The 15148-nt window shown below is 34.4% G+C and overlaps 1 protein-coding gene across 19 annotated transcripts in view; it reads left to right on the forward strand.

Moving 5' to 3' along the window:
• Positions 1-15148, forward strand: part of UBE3A (ubiquitin protein ligase E3A) — a 92596-nt gene that overhangs the window by 41023 nt on the left and 36425 nt on the right. For all 19 annotated transcript variants that reach the window (XM_082736590.1, XM_082736585.1, XM_082736584.1 and 16 more), the window contains one exon: positions 10598-10905. In XM_082736590.1, coding sequence (XP_082592716.1) covers positions 10598-10905 — 308 coding nt within the window. The remainder of the gene's footprint in view (positions 1-10597; positions 10906-15148) is intronic.

Below are 15148 nucleotides of genomic sequence, written 5' to 3' on the forward strand. Positions count from 1 at the left end.
AGATAAGAGAGGCTAGGTTATAGATGCAGCAAGCCTTGACCTGTTTGTTCCCCACACACTGTTATCTTGTTCTCCACTGATGCTTCTGGACTATTGTTATTCTCTCAGCATGAAAATTCCTGCTCCTTTAAAGCTACAATGTGTATATCTCCTCTGTCTTTATTGTTTGGTGACCTCCTAGTCACTTCACAGCCTTTGAGGAACTCATACTCTAACCCGAGATCACTGAAGTCTTTGTTTATATGCTTAACTTGGAACTCTCTAGCATCTTAATTCCCCAACCATTTTGTCTTCAAAAATCTTGACCTCTGCTTTGCTGCACCTTCCTATTCCCTTGGGCATGCTAATGTTTATTGTTAAATGTTAATTAAAACGCCCATTTTTGGTTGTTGTCTTTTTATGCTTTCTTTCTTACTTTTTCTCATCCCGTCTTGTTTTTCCTTATCTTTGAGTTTTAGCCTTCTGGTTCTTCTGCTTCCTGGCATAGAATGTTCAGACCCAGGAGATTGAATAGATCATATTCTGTATGTTCCCTTTTCACTCTGTTGGTTATTTCCTTTGCTGTACAGAAGTTATGTTCATTGTAGTCCTATTTGTCTATTTTTTGCTTTTATTGTGTATGCTTTTGATGTTATATTGAAGAATGTATTGCTAAATCCAGTATCATGAAGCTGTTTCTCTGCGTTTATTCTGGGAGTTTTATAATGTCAGGTTTTAAGTTTAGGTCTTTAATCCATTTTGAGTTAACTTTTTTTTTTTTTCCCATGTAGTATGAGATGTAAGGGTCCAACTTTATTCTTTTGCATATGGATATCCATTTGTGGGAGACTCTCCTTTTCCCATTGTATAGCCTTGGCACCTGTGATAAAGCTCATTTAACTATATATTGTGTAAGGGTTTGTTTATTTCTTGCTTCTCTGATGTGTTCCATTGGTCTGTGTGTCTTATCTTTATGCCAGTACCATACTGTATTGATTTCTGTAGCTTTGTAAGATGTTTTGAAATCAAGAAGTATGAAATTGGCTTTTTTTTTTTTTTTTTACCTCAAGATTGTTTTTGCTCTTTGGGTTCCATTGAGATTCCATATCCAGGAATTTTAGATTTTTTTATTATTAAAAAATGCTGTTGAGATTTCAGAGGAATTAAATTGAATATGTAGATTGCTTTGGATAGTATGGACATTTTACAGTCCATGAACATAGGATCCTTTACATTTATGTCTTTAGTTTCTTTCAGCAGTATTTTGTAGTTCTTATCATACAGTAGTCTCCCCTTATTTGTGGTTTCAGTTACCCATAGTCAGCTGCGGTCCGGAAGCAGATGATTCTTCTTAAAATATTATCAGAATAGTAGCCTAACAGTATATCACAATGCTTATGTCATTCATCTCACTTCATTTCGTCGTGTAGGTTATTTTACCATTTTCACATCATTACAGGAAGAAGGGTGAATATAATAAGATATTTGTAGAGAGAGAGAGAGAGACGACATTCATGTAACTTTTATTATATTGTTGTAATTGTTCTATTTCATTATTATTACTGTTAGTCATGGCTAATTTATAAATTAAATTTTATCATAAGTAAGTATGTACAGGAAAAGAAACTTACATAGGGTTTGGCACTCTTGTGGTTTCAGGCATTCATCAGGGGCCTTGGAATGTATCCCCCAATGGATAAGGAGGACTGTAATACAAATCTTCCACCTCTTGGGTTAAATTTATTAGTAAAGTATTTTATTCTCTTTGATGCTGTTGTAAATGAAAATATTTTTAAAATTTCCTTTTGTTCATTATTTAGAGAAGCACAGCTGGTTTTTGCATCGGTTGACTTTGTATCTTACAGTTTTACTAAATTTGGCTTATTAGTTCTAATAGTTTTTTTTTGTGTGTGTGGGGGGGGTCTTTAGGATTTTCTACATATAAGAACATGTCATCCACGAGCAGAGATAATTTTGTTTCTTCCTTTCCAGCGTGGATGCCTTTATTTGTTTTTCTTGCCTGATTACTCTGGCTAGGATTTCCAGTAGTGTTTTAAAAAGAATTGGTGAGAGCTGGCATCCCTGCCTATAGTTCTGATTTTAGAAGGAAAGCTTTCAGTTTTAAACCATTAGGTGTAATCTTAGCTTTTCATCATATATGGCATTTATTATGTTGAGGTAATTTCCTTCCTTGTCTAGTAATGTTTAGGAATTATTATTATGTTAAAAGTGTTCATTATAGTAAAAATACTGATTTATAATTAAAATTTTTCCCTGAAAATTATATTTTGTTCTCTAGTAAATGGTTTATTGGTTGGATGTGGTAATAATGACTTCACAATCATAGATTCAGTCTTGAAATAATCTAATATTTTGTGCAATTCCATTTTAACAGACCCAACTTGAAACCTACCATAACTGTCTCACAAATGTCTTATGTCATCCATTTCTAAGAGGTGTAGTATATTTAGAATACCATTGTTCACTCTTCCAAAATTTTTATGTTAAACGAATGTTTACAAAGGCAACATCCCAGAAGGAGCAAAGAGATAAACTTACTTTGAGAAACCACTTGGTTAAGTGGTTGTTAGCTTTGTAGACATTATATAAGCTTCTTATCTCCTCACATCTTTATTTAACTTCATATTCAATTAAAGTCACTCTGACTTTTTTTAATTTAATCTTTGCCTTTTTAATTATTCTGTACCTTATCTTTTTTTTTTTTTTTAAGATTTTATTTATTTATTTGACAGAAATCACAAGTAGGCAGAGAGACAAGCAGAGAGAGGGGGGGTAAGCAGGCTCCCTGCTGAACAGAGAGCCCAATCCAGGAACCCTGGGATCATGACCTGAGCCGAAGGCAGAGGCTTAACCCACTGAGCCACCCAGGCACCCCGCATTAGTTTTTATGATGCATGTCACAGTTACTATTTCTTTAATGTTCTAATTTCAATCTTGTTTGCTTATTGTTCACTAACACATCTTCACTTTAGGGCAATAGCAATTTTTGTGGCTTCATCTTCATTCTTATATTCATTACATATTTTCTGACTACCTGTTAAGTTTAAGATCTATTTGCAACTTTCATCTTTTACATTGTTGGCAGCCATTTCAGTGGTTCTAACCCCAATGGCTTGCCATTGGTATAGGAATATTTAACATACTTTCCTAGTATTTGTTCCCATGAAGGTAAATTAAGTTGCTATGCATAGTTACTGCCAGCTTATTACTTTTATTTGTATTAGTATTGTAGGCATTTTTTGTTTTGTTTTGTTTGTTGAATACTGGATTGATTCAGAAATTAGATTTAAAGTCAGAAAACACAGTATTAGTGCCATTGATAACATGTTGATTTTCCTTTTTCATCCACCAGTGGCTGAAACGATTTCTTCTGGCTCTTGACTGCTCTGAAAAGTTATAGTATGGTGACAGTATTTTCTCCCTGTATTTTATTTTGAAAAATGAACAAACATGCAGCAAAGTTAAAAGATTTTTACAATTGACACAATAAGCTTATCTAGATTTTACTAATAATGTATTATCACATATCCTTTTGTCTATCAGTGTATCATTCCACCCCCCGACCCCCCAATGAATTTCAAATTGCTGACCTCAGTGTCCTTCCCTCTCAGGTGAAACTATTTTTTAAAGATTTCTGTCAACTTTTCTAGAGTAACTTTGGCCTACCACATGTAATTTTATTTGTAGAACTGTCTAACAAATTGAGCCTTACAAATAAAATAAGTAAATAGAAAGTTGTCTGTTTTAAGTGTATATTTTCACTTGTCTACTTTAACTTTGAGAGCTTTCTCACTGGACGATCTCACTTGCCCTCCCATCATTATTGACTCAGTAAGAAAAGTATGAAACGTGAGGAAATTATAGAAAGTAAGCCATATTTTTAACTTTTTGAGGAACCTCCATATTGTTTTCCACAGTGGCTGTGCCAGTTTGCATTCCCACCAGCAGTGCAAGAGGGGTTCCCCTTTCTCCACATTCTTGCTAACAACTTGTTCTTTGTGTTGATTTTAGTCATTCTGACACAGGTGATACCTTATTGTAGTTTTGATTTGTACTGTGGTGAGTGATGTTGAACATCTTTTCATCTGTCTGTTGGCCATATGGATGTCTTTGGAAAATATCTGTTCATGTCTTCTGCCCATTTTCAAATTGGATAATTGTTTTTTGGGGAGGGGGTGTTAAGTTCTTTATATATTTTGCATATTAACCCTTTATCACATCTGTCACTTGCAAATATCTTCTCCCATTCTGTGGGTTGCCTTTTAGTTTTGTTGGTTATTTCCTTTTCTGTGCAGTTGTTTTTTATCTTGATGAAGTCCAGTAGTTCATTTTTGCTTTTGTTTCCGTTGCCTCAGGAGACATAGCTAGAAAGAAGTTGCTGTAGCCAATGTCAAAGAGGTTACTGTGTATGTTCTTCTCTAGGATTTTTGTAGTTTAAGTTGCACTGCTAGGTATTTACCCAAAGAATACAAAAACACTAATTCAGAGGGATACATGCACTTCAGTGTTTATAGTAGCATTATCTATAATAGCCATATTATGAGAACAGCCCAAGTGTCCAATAACTGATGGATGGATAAAGATGTGGTATATATACACAATAGAATGTTACTCAGCCATAAAAACAGAATAAAATCTTGCCGTTCGCAGCACCATGAATGGAGCTCGAGAGTGTTATGCTAAGGGAAGTAAGTCAGAGAAAGACAAATACCCTATAGTTTCACTCATAGGTGGAATTTAAGAAACAAAACCAACAAACATGAGGGGGAAAAGAGTGAAAAACCAAGAAACAGACTATAGAGAACAAACTATAGCACAACCATAGAGAACAAATTGAGAGGAGATGAGTGGGGACATCAGTTCATTAGGTGATGGGAATTAAGGACTGTACTTGTCACAAGCACTGAGTGTTGTGTGGAAGTGTTGAATCACTGTATTGTACATCTGAAACTAATATATACTGTCTGTTAACTAACTGGAATTTAAATACAAACTTTCTAAAAATGAAAGTAAGCCATAGCTCCTCTTCTCTTGTAATTTTGATTGAGTGGCAGTAAGATGTCCCTAAAGGGATCTGGTTAGGGAAGGAGTCTCTTCATTTCTTTTTTCTGTATTGTTTTGTTCTTTTTCTTTTTTTCTCTTGTCCTCGTTTTCTTTCTTTTTCTCTGCTTTAATCATAGGTAGGGAAAAGTACACATTTTGCTATATTGATTTGCAGAGGAGAAAGTGAGCAGGCCATGTGCTTAGATGGAAATGTCACAGAAAGTAAAGAACACAGACTCTAAATTAAGAGATGGGAAATTTTTTCTGTAAAGGGCCAGGTGGGATTTATTTTAGGATTTGCAAGCCATACAGTCTCTTCAAACTACTCAACTCTGCTGTTGTAATGCGAAAACAGCCATAGACAATAATTAAATTAATGATCTTGGTTATGTTTTAATAAGAATTTTGTTCACTGAAATTTGATCTTCATATAATTTCTGCATATCACAAAATGTTTTTTTCTGATTTTGCCAACCATTTAAAATTATGAAAACCATTTTTATCTTGGGGGCTGTAAAAACCAGCTGCAGGCTAGATTTGGCCCATAAGCTAAGATTTGGTGACTCCTACTCTATAGGGATTAACCCTGTACAACTTACTTATCTATAAAAATGTCATTTATGTACACATTACCAACATAGAGGCCTTCTATGTGCTCTAAATTAGATGAGGATACAGAATTGTACAGAGATAATTCAGGGTATCATTGGTTGAGTAAAGAAGAAAAAATGTTTAATATGATTGATTCTGCTGATAACGAAGTTCTGGCATGGCCTCTTTTCAGTCCTGTCTCACCTGTGTAGCTTCTGTTTCTAGGTCTTGGGCAGAGAAGTGGACTGAATAGAGGGGCCTGCTTTCTTCTGTCTGGTACTAAATCTCCCCTTAGTGGTATTAAAACCCAGGTTTGAGTTAAGCCTGGCCTCAAATCTCTTACTAGATTTATAACTTGTTACATAACTGCTCTGAGCATCAGCACAATGATGGTTTATATAGCCAATTCATAAACTTAGATCTTAGTAATAATCATAACAGTAGTAGCAGTGAACTCATTGTGGGACTTACTAGATGCCAGGCAGTGTTCTTACTGTTTTATATACATTAACTTATTTAATTCTCTCACACCCATGATAATTGTTAATATATACCATCACTTTAATGATGAGGAATCTTAGACACAGAAACGTTAAGTAACTCATTTACAGTTACATAATTATAAGTGGCATAGCCAACATGTGAAGTTGGGGAGCCTGACTTCAGAGTGCAAGCTCTTAACTGCTAGGGCTTACAGCCTTTCCAGAGTGGGAACATCTATAGCACATTGGTTCTCAAGAAATTACAGATACATTACCTTTACAGAATATTGTGGTATTTTTTCCTTAAAAAGTTTGGTATACTTATGAGGTAGCGGATATGCATAAATATGAGATTCAAAGTTTTTATTTTTCAGGGTTTTGCTTTTTTTTTTTCAAGTACATATTATTTATGGGTTTTTTTTCTATAGGAGTTTTTAGTACTGCTATTTTTAAGGATTATTTTGAAATCAGTCACTTTCTGTGAGACAATGTAGTGGAAATGATTTAGACTCCAGAGCCAAAAGACCCCTGACTCCTGTTCTTGTCCTGATTCTGCATTTTCCTTCATGTGATCTTGAGTACATGATTTTATTTCAGTTCTGTCTCCTTTGGCTGTGAACTGAAGGTAATCCTCATCATGGGACTCAAATGAGATAACCTATGCCAGAGTGCATAGTATGTTACCAGACACTCATTAATCACTAGTACTGTGTTTGCCTATCTCTTATGTAGAATAACCTGAACTTTAGAACTGAAAGGTAGGAAAACCGAGGGTCAGAGAATTACTTGTTTAGGATCTTACAGGTTTTTAGAGGCAGAAGGAGCTGTCATGTAACTCAGATCTGCTAATTTCTCAGTCTTGTCCTATTTTTGCTGTTCACACTCCTTTATGGATTACACACAGAAGCATTAGGTATATTACTGGGTTTTGGGGAGGTTTTTCTTAGGACAAAACCTGATATTCTTATTAAGAAAATAACTAGTATTTGGTATTTTGAATTTTAGTAATTAATCATTTAAAAACTCATACAGACAGTTTAGTAAGCTTTGAGGCTATTCAAATCATGTATTTGTATATATATCAAACTAGTATTTGGTATTTTGAATTTTGATAATCAGTCATTAAAGTCATATGGACAATTTAGTAAGTCTTGAGGCTATTCAAATCAAAATGTTAATACATTTTTCCATATTTTTTTAGACTTTTTAAGACATTACAATTTTAAGATTTTGATATATGTTCATAATTTTCCTACATAGTAGAAATACATTCCATTTACATTTTCTTAGGGGAAGCTACTGTATTTCTGGAGAAGATGGTATTATTAATCTCCCATTCTTTAGTAAATGATAAGCAACATATGGTATATATAAATCTTCTAGGTTCTGTATTTCTCTTTCTTTACATGGTGTTACTTTACTCTTTTGCATGGTGATATATCTGGAATAATTCTTAATTTTCAGAAATTGGATTGTTTGTAGGTACGTGTAATAAAATAGGTGATGCCCATGCAGTTTTTAAGTGTGTTTTGTAGGGTTTTTTTCTCTCTCTCTCTCTTTGCATGCATGGGTTTGCATGGAACATTTGAAAAATAGAAGCATCAGAATGAATTGAGTGTTTTTAAATTACAGTTGACCCTTGAACAACATAGGTTTGAATTGTGTGGGTATGTATATATACCCACGCAATTATGTATTTCACACACACACACACACACACACACACACACACTTTACATGTTGATAAATCCGGACAGTACTATAAATGTATTTTGTCTTCCTTAAGATTTTATAAATATTTTCTTTTCTCTAGCTCACTTAGAATATAGTATATATTACATATAACATATGAAAGTGTTAATTGCCTTTTTATGTTATTGGTAAGGCTTCTGGTCAGTGGTAGGGTATTTGAAGTTAAGTTATAGGGGAAATCTAAGGTTATATGCAGATTTCGACTGTGCAAGAGGGTTGCACCTCTGGATGCCAACATTGTTCAAGGGTTAATTGTGCTAGTCTTTGTCACTTACCTTGATAGTTTAGAGACAGAGTTCTACTTTTGAGACAAAAGTCTTATCTACTGCTTATTTGCCGCCTTGTCCAGTTTCTCATGATTAACAGGATACAGCTCACAATTAACAAGATGTGAACTCTATTGCCATTTGCCATTTAGTCTTACATGTTAGTAAGATAATTGTGGAACATTTAGAGAGTCATGTAAATTTTTTTTAATAGTTTCAATTTTTTGTAGTTTTTATTCTCTTGCATGTGAATTTCAGACCCAAAGGAATAGCTATGAATTATGTTTCTTTGGATCCAGTAGATTACTTTTTTTAAGTTATGGTAATCTCACATTATCAGACAATAGAAGCATAGATCTTCAGTTGAATAAACCATAGAGATAGATATTGTAGCTTGGCTTCTTGCTTGATGAAATAATCTCTTCAGTATCTTTGCAAGCTCTGCTAGAACAGCCAGTTAAGAACATGAATCTACATATTTTAGGTTCACAGTATAGTAGTGAAACAAGTCTTTGCCCTAAGGGAACTTAAAATATTCCATGTTCCTATGACGTGGGATTAATGAGCAAGTTCAGTGACATGTTTTCGGTTCAGCTTTATATGCTCAGAATCATTTTCTTGTAGTATAACACAGCTTTGGATATTTCATTTATAAGTTTATTTTTATATCTCTCATGGTAGATAATTGGAGGGGAAAAAAAGTTTCCAGTTAGAAGTTCTATGTTAACTATAAATCAAAGTATTTACAAACTATTAAAACAAAATAGTAATTACATAAAGGGAAGTTCGATTGATACTTTTAACTAGACTCTCATTTTCTTAATGTTAGTTTTTTAAAATGATTAATTACTAAAAGCCTTGGCCATAAACCTTGTGACTTTCATTTGTTCTGCTGAATAACTGAAGCACATACATCATCAAACAAGTTTATTTCTCCCTTTTTTTAAACCAAAGAAAAGCACATTTGATTTCAGCAATGATTTTGATGAACCTGCTAGAATTGATTGTTGGGAGCCAGCGAACCCCAGGTTCTTCCCACCACACTCACCTGCTCATTCATACTCCCCACACAGAGATCCCCCCAAATTGAGTTGATTGGCACTGTTTGCCATTCTCTTGGTTGGCTATGAAATCCATCCTTTTTTCCTGCTGCCCCGAGCAGCATCCTCTGTTTGTTCAGGGCTTTTGTTAATACTGAACAAAACATTGGGCTTTCAGAACCCAAAAAAGAAGCCAGGTCTCTTTTTTACCATCGTTAAGACCATTCCTTTTTTTCCCCCCTTTTGAAAAATGGTCAATAAAATACCTTTTGCAGAATTCCCCCAGAGAACCAGGGAATCCTTTCCACTCTCAGCTCTTCCGAGTCATGTGGCCCTCCATGCCAACCTGCTAACCTACTCGTACCCCAGCCCTTTTATAATAGGACAGATGTTGAACAAGGACTTCCTTCCACAGAAGGAAGGGAAATTTGTGTCTTAAATAGGCTGATGAGTTAACACTGTTTTAGAGTCAAAAGAGGGTTGGACTGAGTTAGGAAGCAAAACAGAGAGTCTTTCTGACTCTTTTAGTGTAGAAGTGCGTGCCTGCCATGGAGGGATGGATCTTTAAGGGCTTGTTTGTTCCTGCCTTGAGTGTTCCACAAACACCAAACTTTTCCTACTACCATGTGCAGGAACTCATGGTCACAGACTCCATGTCTCTGGGAAGCTCCAGAACTCAGTTTGGTCCCTGGTTTTCATTCATCTTGCTAGGCTTCCGGTCTGGATTTGCCTGAAGAGTTTGGATAAAACATGGCAGGTTAGGTAGTTCTCCCTGTCCTTCCTATTCTAGCCCAAAGCATTTTCTACCTATTTTCTACAGTCCCAGAACATAAAACCATTTTTGAGGCAGGCAGGGAGCTGGGCTTTATGGGCAAGAGGAGGGCCTTTGCTGCACTGCTGTCAGCTATGGGGAGTCCCAGGTAAAAGCCTTCGACAGCTGGAATTAGAGCTGTCACAGACAACATGGCCACCTCTGGGTCTTTATGCGTGAAGATTTTGTAAAAGTTTTTATTAAAAAGTGTGTGTGTGTGTGTGTGTGTGTGTGTGTGTGTATATGTGTATATACACACATATATATATATATAAAAGAAAATAATCTAGGTCATCTATTCATATATATATGTATATGAATAGATGACCTAGATTATTTTCTTTTTCTGAAGCTACTTTCTTAAAAAGAATAAATGTTTATAGAATTTCTGCTTAAAAAAAAAGTTATCTTAGGCAGTATTTTATCAGACATTTCACTACTTAAAAGTTGTATATAAACTGTGAATCTCCATGTTCTTCACTTCATCTTAATATGCAGATTTATTACTTTATTGCTTGACTAACTTGCCTTGCTTTAAGGTCCCTTGAGCTTTTTACATGGGAGCTATACTGATCTTAATCACTGTGCTTATTGTTTGAATGTTTGCTACAGGAAGCGAGCAGCTGCAAAGCATCTAATAGAACGCTACTACCACCAGTTAACCGAGGGCTGTGGAAATGAGGCCTGCACGAATGAGTTTTGTGCTTCCTGTCCAACTTTTCTTCGTATGGATAACAATGCAGCAGCTATTAAAGCCCTCGAGCTTTATAAGATTAATGCAAAACTCTGTGATCCTCATCCCTCCAAGAAAGGAGCCAGCTCAGCTTACCTTGAAAACTCGAAAGGTGCCCCTAACAATTCCTGCTCTGACATAAAAATGAACAAGAAGGAAGGACAAGGAGCAAGAGATGATTTTAGAGGTAAGATGCTCTATTTTTAATTGAGAGTTTTTGACTGAAACCTGGATTGGAGATTTAAATAAAATGTGTGACATTTTTGTTTTGTCTAATTGTGTGGACGTTAGGACATGATAGTACAGTGGTATTTATTTACCACTCTGTTACTTATTGTGATAAAGGACAGAACTAATAATTGAAGTAACGGTTTAAGAACATTTTAGTGTTAACGGTCCCTAATTAAAAGCAGATTATATTCCAAAAGTTCCTTTGTTAATGGATTCCTTTGTTAATGGATTCCTTTGTTAATAGAAGTTTTTGAACATTTTCCACTAGGAAAAATATATTAAGTGGTAATCTCCTAAACTAGACCACAAAATCTAACTAAATTATCGAATAGCTGGACTGAATATGTGGAATGAGTTGTGGAAACCTAGAACTGTGAGGTGAAAGAAACAGAAAGAAGTGTTGGCATTCTTTTCCATTTCTGAGGGCAAAGCAAAATTTTATAGCCGTTGAGAAATAATTCAGCTTTTCTTTCTAATATTCTTCCCATATCCTGCTCAGATTGTTCTAGGCATTTGGCACACTCATGCTGCCAAGAATTGTCACCACCTACCAGTGGCAGTCTTCACCCAAGCCCTTATTTTCTAAATGATCCTGCATTTCAGGATCATTTTTTAAAAATTTTTAAAAAAATTTTTTTAAATCTTTAAATCCAAGCTTTCTTTTCCTCAGTTACTAATCAGTGTTAGTAACAAGGTAATTGAATTTCTGAATAATTTGATAGGGCTCAGCCCTACCAGAGGTAATTATTTTTTAAAAGAGGAAGGTTTTTGTTGAAGACGTGTATAAGTTGAAGAACAGCTCCGAAGTTTTCAGTAGCATGATTTAAATGCAGGATTAATTTAATTGGTGACATGGAATTTTCTTGTATTTTTTACTTTAACCTCACAGTAAAAGGTGTTTTCATAACTTGGTAACTCTACAGAGCTTCAAAAGGTGTGCTTGTTACATGATTTAGCTCATACACTATAGATAAGTAGGTTAATGTTGTCAGTATGTGTAACAGGGAAGTTGCAGCGAGTCTATTATACACATTTCTCCAGCAAGTGTGCATCACAGAGTAACAGTTACTAAATGTAGAATGCGCTGGTGCAGTTAAATGCAGTCTGCAGTAGGGGATTATAGTACAGGGTGGATGGACACATCTTTCCTATTTACTGTAATTTTTTTCTACTAGGAATTAAAAATGCATTAACTACACTAGTACTTTCATTTTTATTGTTAATTATATTTGTTGGTTCTCTTTACAAAATTCCATATGTATTGTTTAGTGTGCCCCAAATTCTGTTTTTGCATAAAAATTTTAAGTGTAAAAGTTTGTAGATTATTTTCAGGAACATACATATATTAGAAAATACACAGATATCCCATATAGGAATGTTTCTTCATTAAATACTTTCTCAGTAGAACATCTCTTTTTATTGATAAACATTGTGAATATTTGTATCTAATGTTTTTTAAACTAATTTATGTCTGAAAAATTCAGTTTAGTATTTTAAACAAAACACTATCTAGGGAAAGTATTGTTAAATTTTATATGGAATTAGTAGAATGTCAGAATCACTTGAAGGTATTCTGAACAACATGTCAACAAAGGGTGTCTGGGTCTAGAGTGTTGCTGTCCCTTAAGATACAGCATGTGATTCATGAAAAATAACTTTTTGTTATTAAGTTTATGATTTGGTGATTTAGGAAACTGTTTTATGTCCAACAAGACAGTTACTTTATAATAGTTACTTACTCTACTTTGGTTACATTTTAGGAAATGGGGGGTTTTTCATTTTCTTGTAAGAAGGTGTTACAATTTTTTTCCAGTTAAAATAATGGGAAATAAGCTCCCGGTTAGCAGTTTTACACTTTTTGGAAAGAGATTACTGATGTTTAGCAGAAGATGTCCTCTGAAAGTAGAGCAGTCCTATGAAACTTTCATGAGCCAAAATGGCATACACAGCGAAGAAGCAATTATCATTAATTTATACAGAAAATATTTTGAGGTTCCCTTATCCAAAAAATAGCCTCTCTCAGGTTTTTCTGATACCTTAGGACACATCTTGCTAATGGATGTACAAAATGAATTGAGATAGACACAGACGCCCGCAGACACAGTTCAAAGCTATGGTGACTTGAGGCTGAGATGCTGAGTGTAATTCCTGGGGAAGGGCATTGTTAGTGCTACTCTTGCTCCTCTGAGTATGTTTTGCCTCTATAATGGCTTCCAGTAAAACAAACACTAAACGTGTTTTTGCTTTTTAACTTTCTTACTATAAGTGAAGTTGCCTAGTGGGAACTACATATCGTAATAGAACAGATCTAAAGATTAACTCTTAAAGAGTTAAAGCCCATAAAAGAAACTACAGGTGTTGACAGTCTGGTGGGAGGGGCCGAAGATCAGATTCATGGTATGGTAAACTGTTATTTTTGTGGTTGAACTTTTATAGTTCATTTAATGATCATTTGCATGTATCTTGTCTTTGTGAAACAAATATTAAAAGAGGTAGAAATTTTATTGAGAAATTTTATATGTTGTACAGTACATGTATGTGAGTCCTCATGTTTGTCACAATGAAGATTGAATTACCTCTGTGCCTCTAAAATTATCCTGTGCTTCATTTAAGTATTTGTTGACAGGCCTGCCACTCCCTTGGTATATTTAGGCTTTTATTATAGTGTACTACATTTTACAAATGTAATCTCCATAAAATTAATAGACAAAATATATCATTTTTTCTCTTTCCTGTAAAATAATGTATCTGAATAGTTTATTCAAAATGCAGAGACTATTTGGCGTGCTCCATTTTGATTTCTTCCACAATTTGATGGGTGTATTTTATTGACTTGTATAGTACTTGCCTTATGGAAAATGGTCTTGGAAATATTAGTAAACGTTGCTTTTTACTTTTTAATTTGAAGGACAGTATTTTATAATTTGTAGAGACATGTATAGCTTATGCTTAAATAATTTGAAGATGTTATTAGCTTATTTGATATATTAATAAAAAATTAGGAGATTCTGTTGCACTCAGAATATGAGTTAATCATGTTTGACCCCGTTTAACAGGAAAAGAAACCTTCAAAAGTGCATCAGTGGACTTCCACTTAGGTAATTGGCAGACCTGTGCCACATGTCATCCCCCAGGTGCAAATGAGGATTACAATACTAGTGTTTAGTTTTTATAGTTTCTGTTACATGATGGCATGTCAGAGAAGAGGGGTGAGTAGATTTGGAGTTTCCAATACAGTGTCTGTCCAGGTACATTAGAGAGTTAGAGGAAGACCAGAGTTTCATAAGATCACCTTTTAGATACTGAATGATTAATAATTCTAATTTGGAGTTATAAATAATCTCAGTATAAAATATAAGTTGCTATATTTATGTGAACTAAACTAGGATAACGCAGGACACAGAACTCTTGGGGTACTATCCAGCATTGAATGTAGACATCTTTATATCAGTTGAAAATTATGTCCTTTGGTCGATCATTAATGGTTTTATATCCTTTTAGTAATTGGTTAGTCTTAGCTGTCGACCAACATTTGAATACTTTGAGCAATAGCAGATATGTGTGATAGTCCTTAGGGATCACAAAAAGCACACATGTACATATAAGTAACATGGAACTTTAAAGTGTTGTTAATTATCTTTGCTCAGAGCATTCATTCTTCCTTTAGCTTTTAGAATAGGTTTTACAGTTGATATGTAAAATGAAATTCAATTATCTGATGTTTAAAGGATATTTTTACTTTTTTATTAATGAGGTTGTTTGACTATAGGGTCAGAATGTTTTTATTTCTGTATTTTCATGTGAAATGTGATCATTTATATTCTTATTTGAGTATTAAAAAAGTTTATTTTATCCCCAGTTGCCTGATATTCATGCAAGTCATAAGAGAAAAATAGTGTTGTTGAGGTATATTTCTTATCTTTGGTAAGGTGAGATTTTGTGATTATTTAGCTTATCTCAGATTATAAGTGAGAAAATGAAAGGTGGGTTTTTTTTGGTTTTTCTTTTGAGAATAGATCATGAGAGTGAGTACATCAGAGCTAAGCTAATTTCAACTTTTAAAATGTTGGGTTTTTTCCTTCTTTTTTAAATTGAAACTCATGGTAAGTACCAGGGAGTTTATCATTTGAGGTATTGAATCTGTGAGTTGTCAATTGTATGATGTCTCCAAGCATTGAGCTCTATTACTCTTGGAGTTG

Source organism: Mustela nivalis, assembly GCF_964662115.1.
Source record: "Mustela nivalis genome assembly, chromosome: 6".
Taxonomy (NCBI): Eukaryota; Metazoa; Chordata; class Mammalia; order Carnivora; family Mustelidae; genus Mustela; species Mustela nivalis.